This window comes from Nerophis ophidion, linkage group LG01 (assembly GCF_033978795.1).
Source record: "Nerophis ophidion isolate RoL-2023_Sa linkage group LG01, RoL_Noph_v1.0, whole genome shotgun sequence".
Taxonomy (NCBI): domain Eukaryota; kingdom Metazoa; phylum Chordata; class Actinopteri; order Syngnathiformes; family Syngnathidae; genus Nerophis; species Nerophis ophidion.
Window position 1 is genome coordinate 23547888 of NC_084611.1, and position 22255 is coordinate 23570142.

The window sequence follows — 22255 nt, forward strand, 5'->3', positions numbered from 1 at the left end:
ATAATGGAAAAGTCAAAGTAGAAAGATGGAGGTGGGAAGCTTTAGCCTTTAGCCACACAAACACACGGTGATTCATTCTTTAAAATTCCCGGAGGTTAAGCTTTCCTATAGATCAGAGCAGTCTAGGCGAACATGGATCCCGACCAAATGTCAACCAGCAGTTTTCGGTGAGAAAATTGTGGTAAAAAGTCGCCACTTACCGAAGAAAAGCTGAACTTGTGCCGTCCATACAGCTGGCGTCGACTTCCATCAGACACTGGCCTCAAGACACCCGTGGACACACCCTTCCGACTATCAGGTACTATTAAACTCACTAAAACACTAGCAACATAATAGAAAGATAAGGGATTTCCCAGAATTATCCTAGTAAATGTGTCTAAAAACATCTGAATCTGTCCCAATGCAATCGTGTTGTTTTTTTTTAACTTGATTTTTTATTTTTATTTTTTTTTCTGGTCCGTCGCTATCAATATCCTCAAACACCAATCTTTCATCCTTGCTCAAATTAATGGGAGAATTGTCGTTTTCTTGGTCCGAATAGCTCTTTTTGTTTGGAGGCTCCCATTAAAAACCATGTGAGGAGGTGAGGATCCCCCAACGGGTGACGTCATCGTCTGCGACTTCCGGTAGAGGCAGGGCTTTTCTATTAGCGACCAAAAGTTGCGAACTTTATCGTGGATGTTCTCTACTAAATCCTTTCAGCAAAAATATGGCAATATCGCGAAATGATCAAGTATGACACATAGAATGGACCTGCTATCCCCGTTTAAATAAGAAAATCTCATTTCAGTAGGCCTTTAACTTGTACAAAGTGTAATGTACGGTATATCAGACACATTTATTCTGGTAGAAATATCCAAGATTACACTACCAAACATCTTTGACAATAAAAACCTGATGGTAACAATCGACATTTTATGTTAAGGTTATGAGACTGATATATAAATATGGGGGTGTAGCTTCTCTCCACGCTGAATGCAAGTGCTCCTACAGCAGGAATACAAATTCTGTACTCTAACAAAATAAAAAATCTGCAGGTATTTTATTTTTTATTAAAAGTGTGTTTATGTCCTTTTTTATGTTGAGCAGTTTGAAAAAGCATCATTTTTGAAAAACATTTCATTAAAGCAAACTAAATGTCCAGTTAATGGTAGTAAAAATGTTTAAATTATCTGTCGAGAGTGCACTTGTTCATGACGAATAATTATATTGATCTGCGATTAACCACAATTATTTATGAGTTAACTATGAACATAGTGTGATTAATCACTACTAAATATTTTAATCGTTTGACAGCCCTAGTTAGAACATCAATGAACGTTTAGGATGGAAAAACATGTTTCTAGTGTAAAAAACACAGAGAATTCTGCAACTTTTGGATGACATCGGACAATACAGAAGTCTTTGGTGGTGTTTCCTTCTATAATTACAAAAAAGTTCTACTATAATTGAAACGTAAATTAAAACATAATTAATATGCTTTTACTCCCACCTGGTATCTACTTTTAGGTTAGTGTGGTATAAAACGATTAAAACATCAAAAAGGTATTTATTTTTTCTGTTCACGTGTAATTATTTCTTATTTTGGAGTTGCTTTGCTTGGATCTGTGTCAAATGCGACTCATATTGCAGCATGTTTGTGTGAAAGAGGTCTTTTTGAACCTCTAAGTTCTGGGACGGCGTGGTGAAGTTGGAAGACTGGCCGTGCTAGCAATCTGAGGGTTACTGGTTCAATCCCCACCTTCTACTATCCTAGTCACAGCCGTTGTGTCCTTGAGCAAGATACTTCACCCTTGCTCCTGATGGGTCCTGTTAGCGCCGTGCATGGCAGCTCCCGCCGTGAATGTGTGTGTGTGTGTGTGTGAATGTGGAAATAGTGTCAAAGCGCTTTGAGTTCCTTTTAAAAAAAAAAAAAGGGTAGAAAAGCGCTTTACAAGTACAAACAATTTACCATTCTTAAAAGGTAAAGCAATAAATAATATTAAAAAAGGTGTGTTTATTTTATTTGTTTAGATAACATTTCGGTAACAGTTTAGTATGGGGAACCTATTCACCATTAATTAGTTGCTTATTAAAGTAACAAATACTTAATTTAGAGATATTTGGACACAAGGGGAACATATAAGGGTTAGGCTTAGGGTTACTAATAAACAATAATTATGAGGTTATTGAGGGAAAACTTTAGTTAAAGGCCTACTGAAATGAGATTTTCTTATTCAAACGGGAATAGCAGGTCCATTCTATGTGTCATACTTGATCATTTCGCGATATTGCCATATTTTTGCCGAAAGGATTTAGTAGAGAACATCGACGATAAAGTTTGCAACTTTTGGTCGCTAATAAAAAAGCCTTGCCTGTACCGGAAGTAGCAGACGATGTGCGCGTGACGTCACGGGTTGTAGAGCTCCTCACATCCTCACATTGTTTACAATCATGGCCACCAGCAGCGAGAGCGATTCGGGCCAATAAAGCGATGATTTCCCCATTAATTTGAGCGAGGATTAAAGATTCGTGGATGAGGATAGTGAGAGTGAAGGACAAGGAAAAAGAAAAAAAAGACAGGGTAGTGGGTGCGATTCAGATGTTATTAGACACATTTACTAGGATAATTCTGAAAAATCCCTTATCTGCTTATTCTGTTACTAGTGTTTTAGTGAGATTATATAGTTGTACCTGAAAGTCAGAGGGGTGTGGCCACTGGTGTGGTGACCGCCAGTGTCTCTGAGGGAAGTCATGTTTCTTGACGAGGCCAAGCGAAGGCAGCCGGTCGGGCTGGGATGAGCTTTTTTTCCCCCTCCTCCACGGTGGAAGCATCTTACGTTCTGGGGCAGCCGGTCGGAGGAGGCAAGAGAGTCCGCAGTTGTGTCTTTGACAGGTGCACGAGGAACGACGCAAGAGCCGACTTATTACCACCATTTTCTCACCGGAACCTGCCGGTTGACATGTGGAAGAGAACCATGTTCGCTTGACTGCTCTGTTCCATAGTGAAGCTTCACCTTCGGGAATGTAACCAAGGAAACACCAGCTGTGTTTGTGTTGCTAAAGGCAGTCGCAATACACCGCTTCCCACCTACATCTTTCTTCCTTGACGTCTCCATTATTAATTGAACAAATTGCAAAAGATTCAGCAACACAAATGTCCAGAATACTGTGTAATTATGCGATTAAAGTAGAGGATATATAGCTGGGACCAGGCTGGAACAAATTGTCCGCTACAATCCGTGACATCACGCGTCATCATAACGCGACGTTTTCAAAAGGATACTTCGCACGAAACTAAACATTGCAATTTAGTAAACTAAAAAGGCATGTGTTGCAATGTTAATATTTCATCATTGATATATAAACTATCAGACTGCGTGGTTGGTAGTAGTGGGTTTTAGTAGGCCTTTAATGGCTTACTGGTTGTATAATAAGGCAATGCAGAATAAGGCATTAATAAGTACTTAATAATGACTAATTAAGAGCCAATATTTTACCAATTTGCATGTTAATAAGCAACTAATTAATAGTCAATACGTGTTCTCCATACTAAAGTGTTACCAAAATTTCAGCTCGCTATAAATAAACTAAGAAATACTGTATTATTTGTCCTGGTGCAACTTAATGCTTGCTTGTTACCAGGCAGAATTTACTGTATTAGCCATTCACTCTCTTCTTGCTGTTTCTTTTGACCAGTGGTCCACTCAGCTGCGAAAGAAAAGGGCGAGCCGGCCAATTTTTTGCAAAGCAAGTCTAAAACTCCATCCATCTATGTATTCATGTATTCATAAACAGGAAGCTGACCCTTTGCCAGGTTGGAAATCATTTGTATTATTATTATTTTTTTTTTTTTTGGCAATTGCTCGTGTTACATGCAGTGGTGGCAGCCTGCTGGTTGTCTTTATGTGTTGTGAGACGCTACATTGACACGTTCTATACGGATGCTAGCTGAGCGTTTATAGAGTGAGAAAGACTTTTTTTTTGAGAGATTTCTGGTCAATGTGGCGTCTGTGTGTGCATGTGAATGTCCTCCGTTGTGTATTTATATCCACACACGCTGCTGTGGGGCGGACGATAATGACGATGTTTTGCCAGACAGAACCCATAGACCCCGTGGTTCTTTACATGATGATCTATCCGGTGTAGAAAAAAAAATGGCTGAGTTAGGTTTCAGCTGAAGGCTTGTTTTGTTAGTGCTTGCTCATGTTGGCTCTCGTCATATAAAGGGTGTCGTTTTAAGCCTGCCTTTTGTTATGATAGCGATGGTTATTCTCCACTCCCTGTGATAATATCAGCTTCTATTTTAACATTCTTAATGGTGGACGCTAACATTCTAGGTGCAACATTTAGCTTTAAAGGGGAACATTATCACCAGACCTATGTAAGCGTCAATATATACCTTGATGTTGCAGAAAAAAGACCATATATTCTTTTAACCGATTACCGAACTCTAAATGGGCGAATTAAACGCCTTTCTATTATTCGCTCTCTGAGCGATGACGTCACCACGTGACATCCCTTAGGTAGTCAATCCGCCATTTTCTCAAACACATTACAAACATCGAGTCTAATCAGCTCTGTTAGTTTCCGTTTTTTCGACTGTTTTCCGTACCTTGGAGACATCATGCCTCGTCGGTGTGTTGTCAGAGGGTGTAACAACACGATCAGGGACGGATTCAAGTTGATTTACGTGGAGTGTGCATCGATTAGCACGGCATGCTAACATGCTATTTAGGCTAGCTGTATGTACATTTGTAACTATATTTGTATCAAGCCTTTCCCTCCACCCACTTTTAATGCCAAACAAACACTTACCAATCGACGGATTTAAGTTGCTCTAGTGTCACAAGATGCGAAAGTCCCGATCGTTTGGTCTGCACATTTTACCGGCGATGCTAATGCAGACATGGCACAGTGATGTATGGATATCCTGCAGATGCATTTCCAACGATAAAGTCAACTAAATCACAAAGGTGAGTTTTGTTGATGTTATTGACTTATGTGCTAATCAGACATATTTGTTCACGGCATGACTGCCAGCTAATCGATGCTAAGATGCTATTTAGGCTAGCTCTATGTACATTTGTAGCTATATTTGCATCCAGCCTTTCTCTCCACCCACATTTAATGCCAAACAAACACTTACCAATCGACGGATTTAAGTTGCTCCAGTGTCACAAGATGCGAAAGTCCCGATCGTTTGGTCTGCACATTTCACCGGCGATGCTAAGGCAGACAATCGCCGGATAGCTTCAATAGCTACTCGCTCAATAGCTTCAGTTTCTTCTTCAATTTCGTTTTCGCTATCTGCCTCCATACTCCAACCATCCGTTTCAATACATGCATAATCTGTTCAATCGCTTAAGCCGCTGAAATCCAAGTCTGAATCCGAGCTAATGTCGCTATGTCTTGCTGTTCTATCCGCCATGTTGGCATCACTAAATGACGTCACAGGAAAATGGACGATGGATTTAAAGATAGCGAAAATCAGGCACTTTAAAGCCTTTTTTCGGGATATTCCATGATATGTAAAATTTTGAAAAAAACTTCGAAAAATTAAATAAGCCACTGGGAACTAATTTTCATTGGTTTTAACCCTTCTGAAATTGTGATAATGTTCCCCTTTAAGAAGACTTAAGATGATTGTGATTTAATTTTAACACACTTCCTTGTGGTATAAATAATAGGTATTGTATGTAACTGGCCCTGTATTTACTTGGTATCAGAATGATGCTAAGATGGGCTGTATCGACCAACGCTAACTCCAAACATGAAATCAAGTTCCAATATCTTGACCTTTATCCAGATCTTCACTACATTTTCAACAGTCATAAGCCACTTCTGGAAGACATTGCAATGCATTTTTTGAATGTTATGTACAGTCCCTGTGATGATAAATGGTGATTATAAATTATTGTATGCACATTAGAGCGGCTGCTATAGATTAGTTTAGAAATTGAGTAATCGATCAATTAGTTTGTTCGATTGATCCACTAAAGGCCTGATTTACTAAAGGTTTGCATGTACTAAAACACGTGCAAACCTGATAGCACACACAAAGCTGATCCACTAAATGTGTGCAAAGTGGATTGCGTCTGTTAAGTAAGGAGAATAAGGCGTGCAATTCATTTCGCACCTCTGTCTTTATTAATATGCAGAATAGAATAGATCCTGATCATCAAAACGCCCACACTACTGAGAGGTGAAAATGCATATATATAAAACCCAAAACCAGTGAAGTTGGTCCGTGTAAATGGTAAATAAAAACAGAATACAATGATTTTCAAATCCTTTTCAACCTATATTCAATTGAATAGACTGCAAAGACAAGACAAGATACTTAACGTTCCAACTGGTAAACGTTGTTATTTTTTGCCAATATTAGCTCATTAGGAATTTGATGCCTGCAACATGTGTCAAAAAAGCTGGCAAAAGTGTCAAAAAAGACTAAGAAAAAAGAGGAACTAGAGATGTGCGGTTTGCGGTCTCATCCACAGAGTCCGCGGATAAACCGCGGGTCAGGCGGGTGACATGACGAAAAAATTGATTTTAAATAGATTCGGGTGGGTGGCGGTTGAACCATTTGGAAATATTTGATATACATGGTTCAGGGATCGGTAACTTTCACCGTTCAAAGAGCCATTTTGGACCCGTGTCACAAAGCAAAGAAGACAATAGGAGACGTAAACATTCTCAAGAATGTCTGCCGGCAGTCACCCAGTTAATAAGTATTAGGGCGTGCTATGAAGGCTTTGCCTTTGACGCCTTCTACAACATGTACAATCTACTTGCCAGTCCAGCAATATGTTGTGTGTGGCTTCCATTGACACACGCACACGACTGCAAGCCATACTGGGTGACACAGAGTACACTAATGGTTGTGATACAAAAACAATTGTAACACTCTTACTAATATGCGCCACGCTGTGAAGCCACACCAAACAAGAATGACAAACACATTTCGGGAGAACATCTTCCCAGTAACACAACATAAACGCAACACAACAAATACCCAGAACCCTTTGCATCCATGACACACCACTAGCAGCAAACCTCGCCCCTCCCCCCCCCCCCCCACGATCCCGTGCTTCGGTTTGTGGGCGGGGTTGGGGGTGTGGAGGTGTAAAATATAGTCAGGAATTATCATGGATGCAAAGGATTCTGGGTATTTGTTGTGTTGCGTTTATGTTGTGTTACTGTGAGGATGTTCTCCCAAAATGTGTTTGTCATTCTTGTTTGGTGTGGCTTCACACCGTGGCGCACATTAGTAAGAGTGTTAAAATTGTTTATATCACAACCATCAGTGTACTTTGTATCACCCAGTATTCCTTTCAATATTGTACGTGTGTTTGAGGAAGCCGCATACAGCATGTTGCTGGACTGGCAAACGGTTCGCACATGATGTAGAAGGCGTCAAAGGCAATTGCTTCACAGCACGCCCTTTTTCTCGTTATCTGGACGATCACCATCGGATATTTGCGAGAACGTTAGCGGCTCCTATTGCCTTCTTTACTTTGTGACACGGGTCAAACTAGCTCTTATAGTGGAAAAGGTCGCCGATTCCGGATATATAACAACGGGCGGGTGGCGGGCAGTTGCGGTTCTGATAAAACATTGGTTCGGGTGGATGACGGGTGGATGACGACTTTAGTGATGCGGTTGCGGATGATATAATTGCCTATCCGCGCATCTCTAGGAGGAACGGTCATCCAACACTTTTTTGGAACATCCCACAGGTGAACAGGCTAATTGGGAACAGGTGGGTGCTATTGTTGGGTATAAAAGCAGCTTCCATGAAATGCTCAGTCATTCACAAACAAGGATGGGGCGGGGGTCACCACTTTTTTTTACAGATTCTCTGAACCTTGTGATAATATTACGGGCCGTAGATGGTGAAATCCCTAAATTCCTTGCAATATCTGGTTGAGAAATGTTGTTCTTAAACAATTTGCTCACGCATTTGTTCACAAAGTGGTGACCATCGCCCAATCCTTGTTTGTGAATGACTGAGCATTTCACGGCTTTTATCCCAAATCATGGCACCCACCTGTTCCCAATTAGCCTGTTTACCTGTGGGATGTTCCAAATAAGTGTTTTTGGCCCAAATGTGTCGTTACAAAGGTTCATGGAGGATGAGTATAAAACTTTATAGTAGCACGAAAGCTTCCCTTTTTCATTATGAGCACTGTGGCAGTCTTGTTGATGCCATACTCATGGCAATCACATCCCCGTATTGCCGCCTTTCTCCAGATTCTCACCAACATACATTGATTGACCTATGCACCCTCTTCTAACTGTACCATTTTAATTACCTATATTGCCAACCTAAGCACAACATAAGAATGTCTGTATTTGCTGTTGTTTTCTCAGGAGAAGCAGTATGTGGGCTTCGCCACTCTGCCTAACCAAGTCCACAGGAAGTCGGTGAAGAAAGGTTTCGACTTCACTCTCATGGTGGCGGGTCAGTTGGAATTCTCTCCCATAAGTGAAGCATGTGCACAATATAATGTGATGTACTGCACCTGTCATTATTATCTACCTCATTTTGTGGTCAGTAACTACGTTCCACTATCGCATGAATAATGTGTGTGTGTGTGTGTGTGTGTGTGTGTGTGTGTGTGTGTGTGTTTGTGTGTGTGTGTGTGTGTGTGGGTGTGTGTGTGTGTGTGTGTGTGTGTGTGTGTGTGTGTGTGTGTGTGTGTGTGTGTGTGTGTGTGTGTGTGTGTGTGTGTGTGTGTGTGTTTGTGTTACTACTTTGCAGGCGAGTCCGGCATGGGCAAATCCACATTGGTCAACAGCTTGTTCCTCACAGACCTCTACAAGGACAGGAAGCTGTTGAATGCTGAGGGTAAGTCTCATAATCATCAGCTATGTCTTTTGCTCAGCTCCGATTGGTTGACTGAATGTGCTGAGCGCTCCGCTATTTATATAAGTGACTAAATTGCACTTGGTCTCGTCACACAGCCGCAGGAAATGACTCTCCTTGTGCTCAGCAGCTCGTATTATCGATTTTACTCTGAGGCGCATGAAGTGGAAACATGTCCAATAATTCATCATTTTGAAATGGAACAGCGCTTTTTGGGAGGGAAATTTGCCTAACTTTCACAATCTTTATGTGAGACAAGAACATTCATGGGTTTCTCTTTTCTGTGCGTTCTAAATAGTAAGAAATTGCTAACAAGAGGCAACTAAACAATGCAGGTAATGTGGAGTCATCTATCCTGCCTGTAAAGCTCTCTTAAAAAACATCCAACACAAGTGTTACTAGTGTTGCCATATCTGAGTTATTGCGTAGGAATATGGGGAAATAACTACAAATGTACACTTCATTCATTAATGGTGTTACAAAAAAGATCAGTTAGAATAATACATAATGTTGGATGTAGAGAACATACAAACCCTTTAATTATTCAATCAAAAATACTGAAATTCCATCCATCCATTTTCTACCGCTTATTCCCTTTTTAGGGGTCGCGGGGGGCGCTGGCGCCTATCTCAGCTACAATCGGGCGGAAGGCGGGGTACAATAAAAATAAAAATAGGTCTTAGCCTGGGCCCTGGAATGGATTAAGCAAATAAATCAAACAATGTACTAATATGATCTACTTCAAGAAACTCTTCAAACTTAAAGTGTTTACGAAGAAGAAGAACCATGATAAACATTCTGAATTTATCTTATCCATTTATTTTTTAGATAATCTTACTCATCTCACCATATGAAATATAACTTACTTCACCAATTATTAGTTATTTATTTGTATTTTTATTACTTATGGAGTATATTGTGAATAAATTGACAACAGGAAGTGAACAAAAGTTTTAGCAACTGCTATGTAAAGGAAAAGGGGTAGGAATAAATAAGTTCTGCTTCTTCCTACTCCTTTTCGAACATGTTGACTATGGTTATGGTGTTAATAATTGTATCGGTATATTTCGAACATGCATACAGTTACAAAAGTGTGCATCACATATTTACATTTCTTCATTACAGCATGTCCAAAAAGGAGTAGGAAGAAACAGACCTTACTTAGTCCTAACCATTCCTGTTTCCTAGCCATTTCTTACACTTTTGTTTGTACTAAATTTGTAACACAAACTTTTAAAAAATAAGAAAGTAAATAATAAATACGGTTCTTTGAAGTACATAGTAAAATAATATTATTATTCAACTAATTACAAGAATAATATTACCTAATTTTTAAAATATGGTTCAAGAAGCTTCTCAGGGTCGTTCTTTTTTGTACTTTGTAAACACTTTGAGTTTGAACAGTTTCTTAAACTGGATCATTAGATTAAATAGTACTTTATTTATTCCGTCAGGAGAGTTCCTTCAGGAAAATTAAAATTTTCAGCACAATCCCATTCAAGATCAGACAAACATTACAGGGAGACAGAACAGGATCGCTGACGGGTCCTACGGCTCCCAGCGCCCCTTACAAAAAAGATGAGATAAAGGTAACAAGGGGGGAGGGGGAAATGGGAGAAAAAAATAGAAGATTAAAATAAAATAAAAAAATCAGTCTTAGCCTGGGCCTTGGAGAGGGGGTGCAGACTGAGGCCAAGGGAAAAAAAACACTCATAGCCATAGAACACATCCCTTTTACATGTGTGTAAGAGGAAAACATCAAAGAACACAGAGGACATTAAAGACATTAAAGCAGCGGATACAACCAGCCACTTCTACATACAGCTACTAATAAAAAGTAAGAGAAACATATCCACTGTGGTGGCCTCTGCGGTGTTCCACTCCATCGTCTGCTGGGGTGGAGGGAGCATGGCCAGAGACAGTTGCAGACCCAACAAAGCAACCAAGACAGGATCATAATAACAAGGATCATATTAGTACATTGACTTGTTTGCTTAATCTATTCCATAATTTAATTTGTACATAATTGTAGCTGTTTGCAAATGCACAAAATCATTGAATTTCAACATTTATGATTCAATAAATGTTCTCTATATCCAACATTATGTATTATTCTAACTGACCCCTTTTGTAACACAGTTGGTGACTAAAGCATATTTTAGAATGCAATTTACCCATATTTCTACACAATAACTCAGATATGGTAACACTAGCGATCAATACAGAATATGGAGAGATTTTTGGTCCATTACATATTTGCTGTATTCATTATTGAAGTATTTCTTGCCACCTTTTGTTGCATATTTTTTATTATGAGATTTCCATGAATTGATTTACGTGGACCCCGACTTAAAGAAGTTGAAAAACGTATTCGGGTGTTACCATTTAGTGGTCAATTTTACGGAATATGTACTGTACTGTGCAATCTACTCAAAAAAGTTTAAATCAATCCAGTTTATTCTATTGTATGTTACTATGCCCCAAAATTGGATTGACTTGTATAAATAACATGACCTCTATTTCATGTGGGTCATTCACAAGTCTTACATACAAGTTTCGATTTTCTGAGATAGGGCAGCACGGTGGAAGAGGGGTTGGTGCGTCTGCCTCACAATACGAAGGTTCTGAGTAGTCCTGGGTTCAATCCCGGCTCGGGATCTTTCTGTGTGGAGTTTGCATGTTCTCCCCGTGACTGCGTGGGTACTCCGTCTTTCTCCCACTTCCAAAGACATGCACCTGGGGATAGTTTGATTGGCAACACTAAATTGGCCCTAGTGTGTGAATGTGAGTGTGAATGTTGTCTGTCTATCTTTGTTGGCCCTGCGATGAGGTGGCAACTTGTCCAGGGTGTGCCCCGCCTTCCGCCTGATTGTAGCTGAGATAGGCTCCAGAACCCCCGCGACCCCAAAAGGGATAGGCCATGGGTGTCAAACTCTGGCCCGCAAGCCAAATTTGGCCCGCCGTGTAATTTCTCATGGCCCTTGAGGCAATATCAAATTAACATTAGAGCTGGCCCGCCGATGTAACACCGTATTTACCGCTAATACTCTTACTTGCCAACCCTCCTGATTTTCCCGGGAGACTCCGGAAGTTCAGTGTCCCTCCCGAATTTCATCCCGGGCAACAATATTGGCGGTGGGCCTTAAAGACACTGCCTTTGGCGTTCTCTACAACCTGTCGCCATGTCCGCTTTTCCTCCATACAAACAGCGTGCCGGCCCAGTCACATAATATATGCGGCTTATACACACACATAAGTGAATGCAAGGCATACATGGTCAACAGCCATACAGGTCACTCTGAGGGTGGGCGTATAAACAACTTTAACACTGTTACAAATATGCGCCACACTGTGAACCCACACCAAACCAGAATGACACATTTTGGGAGAACATCCGCACCGGAACACAACATAAACACAACAGAACAAATACCCACAACCCCTTGCAGCACTAACTCTTCCAGGACGCTACAATATACACCCCCTGCTATCACCAAACCCCGTCCACCTCAACCCCGCCGCCGAAAAGAGGCATTCCATTTTTATTTAAATTTTATTTGATATACCATTGACATTTTTTAATTATTATTATAATCTGAAACTCGATTTTGCATGTCACTATAGAGTTATATACTGTAAGCCTTGCTTGTTCAAGATTCAATGCAAAACTTGTTTGGGTCCCTATTAAAAAGTTAATTTGTTGAACCTCAACACGCTGCATTGTTCGGTTTAAAATTTTGGCCCGCTCTGTATTTGAGTTTGACACCCCTGGGATAAGCGGTAAAAAAATGGATGGATGGATGGAATTGTCTGAGATGTCTGGAATGTTCAAAAGAGAGGTATTCAATATCCTATGCTGGGACCAAGTCAGGGAAATGTCTCCACCCCTTTTTTGTGTATTTTAACCGCCATTTTATTAGTTGTAGGGTAAAAAAGCCAAATGTAAGTTAATGATGTACGGATCGATACTGAAGTATCGATACCAGATCTTTATGCTCTAATTTAGTTTTTCAAAATAAAATATCAATACTTAAGTTATTTGAAATAATTTATATAACGGGACAGCGTGGCGCAGTAGGTAGAGTGGCCGTGCTAGCAACCTGAGGGTTCCTGGTTTACTTCACCCTTGCTCCTGATGGGTCGTAGTTAGTGCCTTGCATGGCAGCTCCCGCCATCCGTGTGTGTGAATGGGTGAATGTGGAAATAGTATCAAAGCACTTTGAGTACCTTGAAGGTAGAAAAGCGCTACACAAATATAACCCATTTACGGTATCATTAACTGGAACACAGTGTTAAGTAACTGAATCATTAAGCTCTTGTCTTAATGAAACGTGATTGGTGGGAACTACTTTTTCTTTCGCCTAGTCAAGTACTTAATGTCCAAGTACAGCGGCACACTGTCCTGTGCTCTGTCATTCAGTCTGTCATTTGGTAATTTAAGAAAACTACTGGCAGGGAAAAATGATTCACTCAGTATTATGAAACAGCAAGTGCATGTATCTTTTTATTGTAGGCTATTTGTTGACGAGTGTTACCATATCTGGGTTATTGTGTAGAAATTTTGGGGAAAAAAACTACAAATGTGCACTTTATTAAATAACTGTGCTATGAAAAAGATCAATTAGAATAATACATAATATTGGATATAAAGAACATACCAACCCTTTATTTATTGAATCACAAATATTGAAATTCCATGATTTGGTGCATTTGCAAACAGCTAAAATTATGTAAAAACTATAACCTGCTACACAACAATTCTTCTCAACAAAAGAGGAGAAATATAACCTTAGAGGAAAATATAATTTAAAACATTTATATGCACGTACAACACTTAAAAGCTTTAGTAAAGGGGTCACCAACCTTTTTAAAACCAAAAGCTACTTTTTGGGTACTGATTAATGCGATGGGCTACCAGTTTGATACACACTTATTAAATTGCCAGAAATAGCCAATTTGCTCAATTTACATTTAACTCTATGTTATTATTAATAATTAATGATATTTATCTTTGTGGAAACACTGATCATCTTAATGATTTCTCACAATAAATATATATTTTTGACGACATGTTTTAAATAGGTTAAAATCCAATCTGCACTTTGTTAGAACATATAACAACTTGGACCAAGCTATATTTCTAACAAAGACAAATCATTATTTCTTCTAGATTTTCCAGAACAAATTTTTTTTTAAAGAAATTCAAAAGACTTTGAAATAAGATTTAAATTTGATTCTCCAGATTTTCTAGATTTGCCAGAATATTTTTGGGGAATTTTAATCATAATAAGTTTGAAGAAATATTTCAAAAATATTCTTCATCGAAAAAACAGAAGCTAAAATGAATAATTAAATTAAAACGTATTTACTATTCTTTACAATAAAAAAATAAATTTACTTGAACATTGATTTGAATTGTCAGGAAAAAAGAGGAAGGAATTTAAAAGGTAAAAAGGTATATGTGTTTAAAAATCATTAAATAATTTTAAGGTTGTATTATTTCTCTAAAATTGTCTTTCTGAAAGTTATAAGAAGCAAAGTAAAAAAATTAATGAATTTATTTTAACAAGTGAGGACCAAGTCTTTGAAATATTTTCTTGGATTTTCAAATTCTATTTGAGTTTTGTTTCTCTTAGAATTAAAAATGTCGAGCAAAGCGAGACCAGCTTGCAAGTAAATAAAACTAATTTTAAAAATAGAGGCAGCCCACTGGTAAGTGCTGCTATTTGAGCTATTTTTAGAACAGGCCAGTGGGCGACTCATCTGGTCCTTACGAGCTACCTGGTGCCCGCGGGCACCGCGTTGGTGACCCCTGCTTTAGTATATCAGTATGTGGAATTAAATTATAGAACGGGTTAAGCAAAAAATCAAACAAAGCACCAATATGATGCAGTTCAAGAGATTGTTCAAACTACAAGTGTTCACAAAGTACACAAAACAAGAATTATGATGAACATCTGGAACCCTTTTTTTTCTTTTGACATAAAGATGATTTATGTATTTCATATTTGTTTACTAACCATGGTATATTATTTATTCATTATTCATTTATTCACTGTTCTGTTACAGAGAACAAGGAAATGGGATAAAATTGTTATGTTGTGAAAAGGGGTAGGATTAAATAAGCTCAGCTTCTTCCTACTCCTTTTCGGGCGTGCTGTAATGAAACAACTGGAAATATGTGATGCATTACTTTGTATCGTATGCATGTTGGAAATAAATCTAAACTGAACTGAACTGAATTTGGGGACACTTATAGGCAATGCAGTGCTTACGTTAGTCTTATTCCAAAATGGAACACAATTATTTTCATCCTCAAAATTCTACAGATAATACTCCATAATGACAAAGTGAAAAGTTTTTTTTTATTTTAAAAAATGTGCAAATGTATTAAAAATTAAAAACTAAAAAATCCCATGTACAGTACATTGGTATTCCCAGCCTTTGCTTAATACTCTGTTGATGCTCCTTTTTACAATTACAGCCTCAAGTCTTTTAGAATACGATGCCACAAGCTTGGCACGCCTATCTTTGGGCAGTTTTGCTCATTCCCCTTTGCAGCACATCTCAAGCTCCATCAGGTTGGACGGGAAGAGTTGGTTTTCATCCAGAATGTACATTAGGCTTGTGAATGATGGGAAACTTTTCGGGAAAAAAAATTGCAGTTCCTTTTAACGGCACATTATCAATGTTATGGTAGTGAAACATTCTATTGATTTGGTGTATAAAATCTATAAAATAAATAAATAATTTGAATACCAGAAAATGAATGTTCATGACATTCAATTATATTCTAAACATCTTTTGAATATTCCTTTTTTTCTTTGAATATTCTTAAAATAAACATTTGTCATTAGTTGTAGACTATCACTATAATATTTAGTTTTTAAATTATGTACTATTTTTTATATTTGTATTATAAAAATATATACAAAGAAGGAAAACTTATTTTTAACTAATATGCTGTATTTCTTGAAAAAGTTAAACAACCTCCTACAGCAGTGGTTCTCAAATGGGGGTACGCGTATCCCTGGGGGTACTTGAAGGTATGCCAAGGGGTACGTGAGATTTTTTGAAAATATTCTAAAAATAGAAACAAATCAAAAATCCTTCATAAATTCATTTATTGAACAAAATATGAATGTAAGTTCATAAACTGTGAAAAGAAATGCAACAATGCAATATTCAGTGTTGACAGCTCGATTTTTTGTGGACATGTTCCATAAATATTGATGTTAAAGATAATTTTTTTTTGTGAAGAAATGTTTAGAATGAAGTTGATGAATCCAGATGGATAGGGACGGCGTGGCGCAGTGGAAGAGTGGCCGTGCGCAACCCGAGGGTCACTGGTTCAAATCCCACCTAGTACCAACCTCCTCACGTCCGTTGTGTCCTGAGCAAGACACTTCACCCTTGCTCCTGATGGGTGCTGGTTGGCGCCTTGCATGGCAGCTCCCTCCATCAGTGTGTGAATGTGTGTGTGAATGGGTAAATGTGGAAGTAGTGTCAAAGCGCTTTGAGTACCTTGAAGGTAGAAAAGCGCTATACAAGTACAACCCATTTATTTATTTATTTATTTCTATTACAATCCCCAAAGAGGACACTTTAAGTTGATGATTACTTCTATATGTAGATATCTTTATTTATAATTGGATCACTTGTTTATTTTTCAACAAGTTTTTAGTTAATTTTATACCTTTTTTCCAAATAGTTCAAGAAAGACCACTACAAATGAGCAATATTTTGCACTGTTATACAATTTAATAAATCAGAAACTGATGACATAGTGCTGTATTTTACTACTTTATCTTTTTTTTTTCAACCAAAAATGCTTTGCTCTGATTAGGGGGTACTTGAATTAAAAACAATTTCACAGGGGGGTACATCACTGAAAAAAGGTTGAGAACCACTGTCCTATAGTATTTACATCATTCATCCATCACTTATGTGTCGTCTCTCACTTTCTTTCCTTCTCGTTGTCACGGTGATCAGAGCGCATCAACCAGACGGTGGAGATCATTAAACACACGGTGGACATCGAGGAGAAAGGAGTCAAGCTCAAGCTGACCATTGTGGACACGCCAGGCTTTGGAGACGCCGTCAACAACAACGAGTGGTAAGTCCGTTTTGTATGTTTGTGCCTCGAGGACCTTTAAATGTGCTGATGTCATCGCGCGCGTGTGTGTGTGTGTGTGTGTGTGTGTGTGTGTGTGTGTGTGTGTGTGTGTGTGTGTGTGTGTGTGTGTGTGTGTGTGTGTGTGTGTGTGTGTGTGTGTGTGTGTGTGTGTGTGTGTGCGTGCGTGCGTGCGTGCGTGCGTGTGTGTGTCTGTCCTCCTAAAGCTGGAGGCCCATTACAGACTACATTGATCAGCAGTTTGAGCAGTACTTCCGCGATGAGAGCGGCCTCAACAGGAAGAACATCCAGGACAATCGTGTCCACTGCTGCCTGTATTTTATCCCGCCATTTGGTCACGGGTAATAACACAACACACACACACACGCACACACATACCTGTATTTCTTACCTTCTCTAGACCTCCGAAAAATGCCTGCCTCTTTAGGACCGCCCATTCTAGATGTATAAAGATTTGTATTTACAAGATTAATAATACAGTATATACAAACTGTGCAAATATAGAAAATAGATAAGCTTTTAGTATTTTTTTAAAATTGTTTTTTAATTCATTATTTACTTCAAGTTATTGCAGTATGTCTCTATATACATATGTATATATTTTTTTAATTCATTTTATCCAAAGGGTGCGCATTTAAATTTCTTACACACACTTGTTATTTCATATGTTGGCCAGAGGAGAAGCACTTCAAATTTTTACACACACTTGTTATTTCATAGGTTGACCAGAGGGGGGGGCATTTTTAAAACCGACACACAATCAATTTGAATAATCGCTCCTTTTTTGGACCACCCTAATTTTGATAGATTTCACCACCAGGCGTGCAAATGAGACATTCTCTTATTAGATGCAATGGTTTTCCGTATTGGGACCATGATTTATGTCCTAACTTGTTCACTGGTCCTTATTTGGAAGGTACTTATACATTCATACAATACAAGCACACACATGCACACACACGCACATTCACACACACACACACGCGCACACACACACACTCACACACATTTTTAGTATTTGTTGCCTTCTGGAGACGTCTGAAAAATGCCTCCCTCTTTAGGACCACCCTTTTTAGATAAATAAAGATTTGTATTTACAACATTAATAATATATACATACTATGCAAATATAAAAAAAGGTAAGCTTTTTAATCATTTTATTTTTTGTTTATTGTTTTTTAATCTTCATCATTTACTTCATGTTATTACAGTATGTCTCTATATGCATATATATATATTTTTTTTAAATTAATTTTGGCCAAAAGAGGCGCATTTCAATTTCTTACACACACTGGTTATTACATATGTTGGCCACAGGGGGAGCACTTTTAAAATCGACACATAGTCGATTGAAAAATTCCTCCTTTTTGGGACCACCTTCATTTTGCACCACTCGGGGTGCAAATGAGATCTCTATTTTGTGTTTTTTGTAATGTGTTTATAGCTGATGACAAACGAGTCACGAAACACAGATGGCCCCTATGCCGCACTTTGGGCAACCCAGCTATAGAAGCTAACTGTTAATGGCCACTATAGTCTTAGTACCATAGTGTATTTGTTCATCCTATGGTCACAAATGGGACGCGGGTTGTCTTACGTCTCCACCGGAAGTTGTAAAATCAACTGTTCGGCTGGCAAGTTTTTTTAGGGATGAATAGGGAAGTCTTTCTTTAGCTGCCGTCTTGTTTTATTATATATTGCCGCCTTTGCACCGCGCATTGTTTATTTTTGTATGCACATTAAATCAACAAAAAAAATCCTGACTTTGGAGCAATGTTCACACACTCTAATGTTAAAAAGTGAAAGTACCATTGATTGTCACACGCACACTAGGTGTGGAAAAATTGTTCTCTGCATTTGACCCATCACCCTTGATCGTCCCCTGGGAGGTGAGGGGAGCAGTGAGCAGCATCGGTGGCCGATCATTTTTGGTGAATTAACCCCTAATGCCAACCCTTAAAGCTGAGTGCCAAGCAGGGAGGTAATGGGTCCCATTTTTTTTTAAGTCTTTGGTATGACTCGGCCGGGGTTTGAACTCACAACCTACCGATCTCAGGGCGGACACTCTAACCACTAGGCCACTGAGTAGGTATCTAGTATTTGGCTCTCTATCAGATGCAATGGTTTTCCTTGTTGGGACCATGATTTTGGTCCTAACTTGTTACCGGTCCTCATATAAAAGGTACTTTTCCTTGTTGATGTCTCAAGAAGGGTAGAAACACACACACAAACACACACAGGCATATGCTGAATATACCGTATTTCCTTGAATTGCCGCAGGGCATATAGTATGCGCCTGCCTTGAATTACTGCTGAGTCAAACTCGCTTCCCAAAATAATTAGCGCATGCTTAGTATTACCGCCTGGTCAAACTTGTGACGTCACAAGTGATACTTCCCCTGTCATCATTTTCAAAATGGAGGAGGCTGATTTCAATACCGGTAATTTGAAATCGCATAAAGGAAAGAAGATTAAGAGCTATTCAGTAGGATTTAAGGTCCAAGCTTACATCACACTCAAATTTTTATCGCATACCTTTGGTAAGTACCGGAGTGAGAAGAGGTTTTAAAATAATTCGCGAATGCTTACTTTTACTGCATGCCTTTGGTAAGCGCAGGAGCGAGAAGAGGTTTTAAATTAATTAGCGCCCCGGCGGTAATTAAAGGAAATACGGTACATATCTTTCCCCAGGCTGCGTCCAGTCGATGTTGAGTTCATGAAAGCTCTGCACGAAAAAGTGAACATCATCCCTCTCATTGCCAAAGCCGACTGCCTCACGCCTAACGAAATCAAGAAGCTAAAGGACCGAGTGAGTGGAAACGCCACAATCTTGCATGTCTGACTTTAACGCCGCTTCTCACTGGATTGTATGTGTGTGTGTCTATAGATACGAGAGGAAATAGACAAGTTTGGCATCAAAGTCTACCAATTTCCTGAATGCGACTCGGATGAGGATGAAGAGTTCAAACAACTGGACAAAGAGCTAAAGGTGAGCACGGAATGTCTCACTATTTTATTGCAAAAGTGAGTTAGTATACCGGATAGGGTTCCAAGTGTGCTAACTCGATACCATAATAGTGATGGAGTGATGAAAATAAACATAAACCAAGGAATTTTGAGATAAGAGCTTGCATAACTAATTATGAGGCTTTTTTAAAATCAATAACGGCGTAGCAAATGTCACGGTGAACCATATTTGACAACCTGGAGAGCTCCGATTTCCGGAGGTGGGGGGTGGGGGGGTGGTCGGGGGTTGGGGGGAGGCGTGGTTAGGGAGGGGGGCGGGTTAAGAGGGGAGGAGTATATTTAGTGCCAATTCACCAACTGGAGTATTTCATATATATATATGTATGTATGTACGTATATACATACATATATATATATATATATATATATATATATATATATATATATATATATATATACATACATATATATATATATATATATATATATATATATATATATATATATATATATATATATATATATACACATATGTATGAAATACTTGACTTTCACTGAATTCTAGCTATATATATTTATTTTATTATATATATAAATAAAATAAACAGCTGAATTTCAGACGGCACCGGTCAAATACACAGTAATAAAAACACAGTTGTTCTACTAACTGTACTGTACTTGCTGGTTACAAAAAAAAAAACAACACTTAACTTTCACTATTTGAGTAACGTCACTTCCGAGTTTCCAGAAGATGGCGCCAGTATGTGCTTTGGCCTGCCGTCTCTTGCTGTCAGCTCTGTTCGTTTTTGTGTTGTTTGCGTTTATTTTCGTCTCTGTCAGCTAACTGTTTGTGTAGGACCGCCAAACGCTGTTGGATCTTTGCCCCTCTCCCACTGATATGATCAACTTCGACGTTGGTTCTTCGACGTCCCAGTCAGCTTTTTCACCTTGCCAAATTCCTGCCTTCCTTTCCCGCCTCGTGGCTCCTCTCCCCCGCCACCTGCGGGCTGTGTGTCGGGCCACACCTGGATTAGCTGCGCCCTTGGACGTGCTGGCCCCGCCAGGTTCGGTCTTATGAACGCAAGATCTTTGACAAACAAAACGTTTATCCTGAAGGATTTCTTCACTTCCCGCGGACTTGACTTCCTCTGTGTGAAGGAAACATGGCTGAGAGCTTGTGAGTCCGCCCCTCTTAATGAACTTCTGCCTCCGGAGTGTTCCTACTTTTATTCTCCGCGGTCGTCCTGTCGAAAAGGAGGAGGATTAGCAGTCGTTTTTAGAAATGACTTTAAAAGGCGTCAGATCCGCCTGCAATCCCCTTTTTCAAGCTTCGAACTGTGCATGTTTGAGCTGGAGGGGGCGTGGCCTCCTGCTCTGGCTGAATTTCAGGAGATTTTCGTGAGAAAATTTCTTCCGGGAAGTTTTTCGGGAGAGGCGCTGAATTTCGGGAGTCTCTCGGAAAATCCGGGAGGGTTGGCAAGTATGCGGTGAACCCAGAAAGAACCGGCTGAAACATTTAATCTGACTCACTAGCATTAGCTTATAGCTAGAGATTGACATAACCTGATTTTCCAAGCATGGAAAGGAAGAAAGTGAGTGTGAAGGACAGCAGTCAAAAGAAGTGGACGATATTCATTGAATTAGACAAATAAATCGTCAAAAACATGACTGAGCGTGTCGCCAACTTGACGAAATACTGCTAGTCTGCACCAAACTGAAGCAGCAGGAGACTGTCAAAAATGTTGGTGAACATTTGTTCATAAAAATATAGAGAAGCTGCTGAATGTGTGTTTGACAGGGAATACCGTAGATGTCCACTCTCCAAAGTAAATGTTGTACATCATTAATTATTACATTACTTACTTATTACAACAAATGTAGTTGTTTGCAATACATTCTATTGTATTATTTTTACACAATAGTTCTTATCTAAAAGCTTTTGATTTTTTAAAGGCATGTTACATGTTCAGATTGTACTGTTTGGGGGGCAAGCACCAATTAAACTCATTGTTTCAATGAGAGACGTTGATTTGAGATACAAGTGTTTCGAATTAAAAGCATATGTGCAGAGCATACCACACACTGACCTCAACATTCGGTACACCTGCACATCTACTGAGATCCCATACGAAAAATACAAAACGCAAAACCAGTGAAGTTGGCACGTTATGTAATTTGTAAATAAAAACAGAATAGACTGCAAAGACAAGATAGTTAATATTTGAACTGAGAAACAATTTTTTTTTTTTGCAAATAATCATTACCTTAGAATTTAATGGCAGCAACACATTGCAAAAAAGTTGGCA

At 39.0% G+C, this 22255-nt stretch overlaps 1 protein-coding gene across 3 annotated transcripts in view; it reads left to right on the forward strand.

The window, feature by feature from the left end:
• The window catches only part of septin5a (septin 5a), a 65455-nt gene that overhangs the window by 35315 nt on the left and 7885 nt on the right, over positions 1-22255 (forward strand). For 2 of the 3 annotated variants that reach the window (XM_061898878.1, XM_061898868.1), the window contains 6 exons: positions 8353-8443; positions 8744-8830; positions 16841-16964; positions 17189-17323; positions 19674-19791; positions 19870-19971. In XM_061898878.1, the coding sequence (XP_061754862.1) occupies positions 8353-8443; positions 8744-8830; positions 16841-16964; positions 17189-17323; positions 19674-19791; positions 19870-19971 (657 nt within the window). Of the gene's footprint in view, positions 1-233; positions 299-8352; positions 8444-8743; positions 8831-16840; positions 16965-17188; positions 17324-19673; positions 19792-19869; positions 19972-22255 lie in introns of all 3 variants that reach the window. The other variant, XM_061898886.1, reaches the window with a different exon arrangement.